The sequence below is a fragment of the Crocodylus porosus genome, unplaced genomic scaffold, assembly GCF_001723895.1.
Source record: "Crocodylus porosus isolate Cpor-Errol unplaced genomic scaffold, CroPor_comp1, whole genome shotgun sequence".
Taxonomy (NCBI): Eukaryota; Metazoa; Chordata; order Crocodylia; family Crocodylidae; genus Crocodylus; species Crocodylus porosus.
The window spans coordinates 433237-441210 of NW_017728899.1; the positions used below are offsets into that span (position 1 = coordinate 433237).

Below are 7974 nucleotides of genomic sequence, written 5' to 3' on the forward strand. Positions count from 1 at the left end.
GGGGCGGAGCTGACACGCCACCGCGCCCGCCGGGCGTTTGTGATTGGTGCGCGGACGCGCGTGCGCTTGGCGCGCCCCAGCAAGCGCGCGCGCGCGGACGTGGCGTGCCGCGGCCTGCCGCCCTTAAAGGCGCCGTGCGCTTGAACAGCGGTAGCTGTAGCGGTGGTGGGACTTTTCTTTCTTTCTTTTTTTATTACTTTATTTGCACCTTCCTGCTCCGTCCCCGAGCTTTCGTGCCCTGTGGGTTTCGGCTGTTAGCCTCGCTCCCCGGTTTACTGCTGTCGGTCAGCTCCCGGCTCTTCCCAGGGCCACGTGATCGCCTCCGGGACCGGATGGCCACTGTCCTGTTACCGCAGCTGCTCGGAAGCTGGGTCCGTGGGGCTCGGTCTAACCCAGACCGAGCTGATGGGACGATTGGGAGGCCTGTCTGTAGCTTATTAATTCAGATTATGAAGTGACGACTGTGAAAACCTGCTTTATAACAAGTGCCGCTCCATGGGTGGGTAGCCGCCTCTGCGGATGAGGCCTCCCACAACGCAGGCAGGGCAGGTGTAAAATCTTCGCGGGCGGTTTATTGAGGACAAAAGAGCAACTTTTCTCCAACTTGGATGGTGCATCCGAAACGTAACGGGGCGCGGAAGCTTGGGGAGGGGGCAGAGAGGTGGCTGAATCGAGGTGAGGACCAGCGTGTGAACGTGATGGAGAGCAGCCTCGAACCGTGCCAGTGCGTCAGCACTTGTGCGTGTTGCCGGGGTGAAGTGGGGGCCAGCTTCTTTGGCAGACATCCCATAAATCAGCCCCGTACCTGTGTGCCCCTCCAATCCCCTTCCCCTGCCGGCCCTGCTTTTTGCCGCATCTGCAGCTGTGCTACCTGCCCCCTTCGCGGTCCAGTGCATGCCAGGCACAGAAGCAGCCTGTGCCACCCATGCTATCATTTTATATATGTGTGTGTGAGTGTGTGCATATATATGTGCATGTATATATACACACACACATGCTCTTGCTGTGTCTGTAGTGACTACTGTGCTGCTTGAGGGTACACACATGATCCTGAGCTTCCTTCTGAGCTCTGCTACTGCCCTTTGTCACTCTACTGGCTGCACAAAGGTGTGGAGAGGATTTAGCAGCCAGCTGGGCTGTAGGGGTAATGCAAGAGGTGCTTAGTTAGGCCTGGATCTCCCTACCCTGCAGCTCCAGGTGGAGGGCTGAGAAAGGCACATTACCAGAAACCAGTCTGCTCCAGCAATAACCCAATTTGGTGGCTGATCTTCTGGGGGCTGCTGCAGCCAGGTGTCGCTTATAGCACCTGTGGCGCTTCCCCAGACTGTCTAGAGGGGCTTGTCCCCAGATGAGTTGTAGGCCAGTCCCTGGCAGCTCCCCCAGGAGCTAAGCCTCTCCCTCCTCCATGGCCAGGAAAATCCTACCACGGTCTCAGTGTGTGCAGGCTGCACTGGTGATTCCTCCCTATCTTTACAATCACATGCAGTGCAGTGCAGTGCACACCTGTGCTGCTTCCAGCCAGTCCCCCACCGAAGCAGAGAGATGCAGCCTATGCAAGATCCAAACAAAAGCCTAGCTGGTCTAATAAAAGGTATCACCTCTACCCTGAGTCCTGCTTTTAGAAATCAAAATAAACTTTTCTAGCCGCTAGATGTCATTATTGCTACAGCACAAATGACTAATTGCATGACTTGTCATCCTCATGCAGAGGATGGGTTTTCATTTAAAAGCCTCTCAGAAGTTATTTTGATATGTCTTGTTTTAAGTGCCAGCTACTTAACAAGAAAAAGCATTGTGGAAATATGGAAGCAGGTATCAGGATGAATATTGTTTGTGATGATGACGGGAGAGGGAAACTTGCTGAGTGTGTAGGGAAGACTGCAGCTGTCCAATGTATACTCTCCTGTTTTTAAAAATAGCTGTTTAAGATCCCCAGTTAGCTTTGATTTCTAATAGCTCCATAAATGTCCCTCAATTGCAACAAAGCTGCTGGAACATCTATGTTAGACTGCATGGAACAAAGTGGAAAATTCTTATACAAGTGTCCAGCCTGGTTCTTTCCTTATCCCCTGCTCCCTGCCAGGTACAGAGGATGGTATTACTTCCTTCTACATTTTGCTAATTTGGGGCCCTCATTAACACTGCTTGCTTCCTTACAACCCAGTCTTTCAGACAGTTCCACTGACTGTATTACATCCAGTATACGTGTCCACAGAATCAGGTCCTTGTTGAGGTCAGACACCCTCTGGTTCTAGTCACACTGCAATTTTTTACTTTGATTTTGCATGCGGTCAGAGACCCTGTCCCCTAACTGGCTACAGTTAACATGGTTCAGTTTCTGACCCTGCATCTACTGGTTGCATCTGCACCTACCTCACCACATTTTAGGAAAACATGAGCAGTGATCCAGTTTATCAGCGATCCCTCAATACACAGATGACAGTCTTCCAGTAGACAGGGAAGTAATTGGTGAGTCTAGAGATGACTGGAGAGGCCAATCTGAGATCTGTGCGTTTGACTGCAGACCTGGCATACAGTTCTAGAAGGAAGGAGTGGATCCTGGTGATTCTCTTCCATAGTGCCTGGAAGAGAGACACGTACTGCAGCCTCAATACAAGCAGTATCTGGAATAGGACATTCTGGGATTGGATTCTGGACAAACTGTCTGTACAGATTGAAGAAATGGAGAAACTTGTATCATCTACAGTTGGCTTTTGGCCATAGTCTGTAGGTACAGTGTTGTGCCTACTTTGCAAAAAAAAAAAGGTGGAGTCTAAATCAGTTATAGAATGGTGGTTTGGAGAAAAGGTGGGGAAAGGAGCATGTGGGCAGTCTGCAAATACTGGAGAGAAAGATAGGTAGCTGTATAAGTCTGTAGCCATGCGGAAGACAGGGTAGATTTGAACTGTCTAGACTACCTAAAATCAGAGATATAGAGCTTAAGCTTTCATAAGCAGAAGGTTTACTTCATCAGATGCTGTGAAGATGCTTATTTTAGTTTTTGTTATTTGAGAGGCCACTATAAAGATGAAGAATAACAAATGTTAATGAAGCACTTCATAAGTGCAGATTCCTTTCTGTAAGAGCAGTAGACCACTAGAACAAGCTGCCTAAGGAAGTGCTAGAGTCTCTTTCTTTGGAAGTCTTCAGGCAGGAGCTGGGTAGGCACTGAACTGCGGGGGATATGCAGGGGGTTCAAATTGATGATCCTGGAGGCCCCATCTAACTCCATGGTTCTGACAAGCACAAGGTAGGAAGAAACAGTGCGAACAACTGGCTAACAGTATAAACCTTGTCGTGAATGGGCACATACCATGTCAACACCCAGCCAGGTCCATGACTGATATCAAACCTGGTTAACTGTCAGGGTAATGCTAGGGCCAGAGAGTCTGACTGGAGTTCGCCCTCTAACCAATGCTGAAACAATGCTTGTACTTTTTTTTAAGCCACCTAAAGGGATTAGGGTTAGTTAGACATATTCCATTTCTAACACGAGCTACTTTTTTGTCTGTCTTCCTTGTGTTTGTCACTTTGAAAAGGACTATATCTATGTTTAGGCTGAGATCCTGTCTTTGAAAACCCCTGATTTAATATGTGGGAATCTGGGTGTTGAATTCACTGGCCATTGCACTAGAACCAATACCCAAGTACAACACTTCTTAGTTATACAAACAGTTCTGCACCACTTGATATCTTCAACAGCTTCAATCCAAAAAACAAGGTCAAACAGTGCCCCCTCTTCTTGGACTATTAATGTGTGATATTTAGGATGTCCCACACAGCGCTCCCCTAAACCTGTGGCGTTCAACCCCCAGCCCATGAGCCAGATCTGGTCCCTGAAGCCAAGTCACCCGGCCTGTCGGGCTCCCCACAGCTGTGAAAATGTGGTGGTGAGGGAGCAGTTGTCACTCACCTCTTGGCAAATTACAAGAACTGTGGGATGGTGGTGGCACACGGGGCCAGTCCTGGCACACAGGGCCTGATCTGGCTTGCATACCGGCCCTGTACCATTCATCTGGCCCATGGAGACAAAAGGTTGAGCACTGCTGACTTACACTACTGGGATCAAAATATTTCTAGCAGAATGATACAGCAAAGGAATGAGGACAAGGGAAGAAACCTGTGCTGCTCTGCGATTGAAAGTTTTAAAGAGGAGAAAAGTACCCATATGCAATGAGTTTAAGGAAATAAGGCAGGGTACATTTGTACCTTATGGCCTAACTAAATCAGACATGTATATTATAAGCTTTTGTGAGCCCAAATTCACTTTCTCAGGTGCTATGATGTAACCTAGTTTTTCTCCAGGAAAAAAATTGCCTTTTGCCGCCATCTTGAGGTCAAGTGACAAGCCACAGATGCAACAGTCCACTCAAACCGTGTTATGTCTTCAGCAAATACTATTTTATACTCATGGGCAGATCTAGAATTTTGAAAGGCAGATGATGAGGTGCATCATCATGTATAAAACAACACACATTTTTTCTCCAATTAAAAATAAATTAGAAGCTTTACAAATCTGCCAGGGGCCTAGGAGTGTGTTGTTCAGGTTAAGATTGAAGCAAAAAACAAATATAACTTCATTGCAAGGAGTTAAAAATAATCTGCAGTGCTGTAAGATAGGAGCTTCATGAGCAGAAGCAGTAAACAGGCAGCAGAACAAAGGTTCACTTGATGGGTGGAATATCAAGACATCAAAAAAAAAAGAAAGGGTTGTGGAAGGAAGATCTGGAAGGGATCTGGGGGCTGGACTCAATGATCCTTTGGGGTCCCTTCCAGTCTGAAAGTCTATGAAATCTATGAATCAGGTAGATGCTCATGAGCCATGAAGCCAAGTGACTCCCTCACCACTGCCTGATTGGAAATGCTGCTGCCAGTTGGATTGAAGCTTTGGGTGGACTAGAAGTCAAAGGCAGGTGCAAATGCACCAGTGCAATCTCCTTGGATCCACCCTGTTTATACTCTATCCCTGCTCCCCTTTCCCTAGCCATCTGGAGCAATATAACAGTGATAACTTCAACTACTAGCTCATTCATTCAAATTAGGTTATTTTGCTCAATGTATTCATATTAGGTTATGTTACTTGTCAGTTGTTGTATCCTAGGCCAGACAGTAATAAAGCTGTTCTTAAGGAAATACATTCCACAATACTGCTTTGCATGTAGACAACATTCCAAACTGGTATACTGGGAGCATCTAGAAGCCCATGGGTTTCAATACTTTGGTTGACCAAGAAAGGTGTGGGTTCACTGCTAAAATATGCAGGGTAAGCTACTAACAGCAGACCTAGGGACAGCAGACCTAGGGAAAGCTCAACAACTTTGTCTCAGCCTCCATGAAAAAAAAAAGTATTCCAGCCAGACAATTAACAAAAACTATATAGACAAAGAAATGGAAGGGCTCTTGAAGCCCTCGTCAATGATCTTTACAAGGCTGTGGGAGATCGGCATGGTTGCAGACAGGACAACTTGAAAAGGGTCGATATAGTGCCCACCTTTGAGAAGGGCAAAAAGTGGGACCTGGAAAATTATAGGCTGGTCAGCCTGACTTCAGTACACGGGAAGTTACTGGAAAACATCTGTAAAAATGGAAAAAATCTGGAGGAAGAAAGACTAATAATCACTAACAGCCAGCATGGATAGCATGGATAAGTTAAGAACAAATCATGCCATGTCAAGTTGACTCCCTTCTTTGACACAGTCACTAGCTGCGTGGATGAAGGGAATGAAGCAAACATAGTGTATGTGGACTTCAGTAAGGCTTTTGATAAAGGTCTCACATGACTTTCTCATAAGCAAGCTGGAGAAACGTTGACTGGATAATATGAATACAATGTTGGCAGATAATTGGTTCCATAACCACAAGCAAAGTATCATTATAAATGGATCAAGGCCGGAACAACAGGAGGTTCTGAGTTGGGTTCTACAGACGTCCTTGATCTGTTGCTGTTTCACATTTACATTAATGATTCGGATGCCTGATAAGGGATCTTGCTGATCATGTTTGCAGGTGACATGATGTTGGGAAGGACTGCAAACATCAAAGATACGAGTAGAATTCAGAAGGATCTTGATGGATTGTAAGGCTGGACTAGAGACTACAGGATAAATTCAAGGGTGTTGGTTGTAATTGTGTTAGTCTAAGGACATAGGCAGACGCGGTTCTTTGGGTGAATGTGCTATCCAATTTTTCCAACTATTTAGTTGGTCTAATAAGAGATATCACATCTACCCAAAGAAGGATAAGTTCGATGCAGACTAAAGCCTTCAGCTCAGCAGGTCTGTCTGGTACAAGGAAGCTGGATACCCCGTTGCTCCGGGGGTCATCTCCCTGGGGCAGAAATATCCCTGCAGTACATGAAGAGGAGTATTAGGGTCTGACGTGGGAGGTGATAGTGCCACCCTACCGCCCAGGCTGGGCAAGCCTCACCTAGAGTCCTGCCTGCAGTTCTGGGCTCCACATCTGAAGGATGCGGAGACAATAGAGAGGGCCCAGAAGCGAGCAATAAACATGTAAAGGACTTGGAAGGCAAGCCATATGAGGAGAGGTTTTAAATGCCAGGAAGGCAGATTCAGATGAGAGCTCAGGAGAAACTCCCTTCGTGTCAGAGCAGTCTTCTCTTCTCACATATTTAATTTCCCCCTCTGCACAACGTTAATGCGGCAGAGCCACGCAACGGCTTTATCACGGACGCTGGCCAGGTCCCCACCCCGGGGACGCAGGTGTCCGCGCACGTGAGGAGGTGCTCAGCAGTCTGTGGCGCACCACTACACTCACACGTTGGACTGTCCTTTCAGCTGGCATTAAAGTGTCTAGCTGCAGAGTGAATCTGGTTTAGTTTAATCCATTAATTGCAGGGGAGCTCCTGGACCGAGTGGATAGGCTGTCGGCTTGCTGGACTTGGAGGTGCTTGGCCCGTCCGCGCCCAGGCGGTGCAGGGGGCAGCCAAGGGGGAGACCCCCCCGCCACCTGACTGAGCGCTCTACCCCAACCCCCCCGTCCGTGTCCGCTCCCGGCCTTGTCAATAAAGTTTTTCGAGCCGCTCCCCGGAAGTCCCGCCCTCCCCCGCCCGCTGCATGCGCCCATTGGCGGCGACCGCTGCCGCTCTCCAGCGGCGTCCAATGGGCGGGAGGATCGCTCCTCGCCCCTCCCCTCCCCTCCTCGCACCGCCTCTTCCTCCCTCGCTGCTTGGCGTCGCCCGCGGCCCAGAGGCGGGTGAGGTGCGGTCGCTGCCCGGGGTCATGTTCCGCCGCAAGCTCACGGCGCTCGACTACCACAACCCGGCCGGCTTCAACTGCAGGGGTAAGCGCCAGGCCCGGGGGGGCTCGGCCGAAAACGGGCTGGGCCCCGCTGGCCGCAAGCGTCACGTGTATCACGCGGTTGGCTGGTGGGGCGCGCAATAAATGTAGAGCAGGTGATTGATTGGTGGGTTGCGCACTAAAAGGAGGCTGGGCAAAGGTAGGATTGCATGATGGACTGGTGGGGCGCGCAATAAATGGAGACTGGGCAAAGGTGCAGTTGGGCAGGTGACTGATGGGTTGCTCAGTAAACGTAGGCTGGGCAAAGGTAGGATTGGGTGATTAAAAAGGATTCTTTAGCTATTTAAAAAAAACAACCAACCCTCTCTCCCCCTGGCCAGCTACAACGCTAGTGCTTGGAGATGTGTGAGAGCCTTTGTTGCTGGTTTCTGCCCAGCTTCTGTTTGAACGTGTGGCAGAGCTGCAGTCCCGCTGGCTGCAGTCCCCTCCCTGGTCATTGCGCGTGTCCTGGCTTTACTGAAAGGAAGGAGACGGGTGGGTTTTGGCATTTGATCCCGGTTCCTTGCCAGAGCCAGGGCCACCCTGTGCATTGGTGGAGGCAGGGCGGATCTGTAATTAAAGAGTATATCATAACACACACATACATGATGGGTAACTCTCATAGACTTCATAGACCTTTGGGCTGGAAGGGACCTCGGGAGATCATCGAGTCCAGCCC

General features: G+C 49.1%; 1 protein-coding gene across 2 annotated transcripts in view; it reads left to right on the plus strand.

Moving 5' to 3' along the window:
• Positions 1–7170: 7170 nt before the first annotated feature.
• The window catches only part of CUNH14orf166 (chromosome unknown C14orf166 homolog), a 19687-nt gene continuing 18883 nt past the window's right edge, over positions 7171–7974 (plus strand). The window contains exon 1 of one of the 2 annotated variants that reach the window (XM_019556608.1): positions 7171–7299. In XM_019556608.1, the coding sequence (XP_019412153.1) occupies positions 7239–7299 (61 nt within the window). In that variant the 5' untranslated portion in view covers positions 7171–7238. The remainder of the gene's footprint in view (positions 7300–7974) is intronic. The other variant, XM_019556609.1, reaches the window with a different exon arrangement.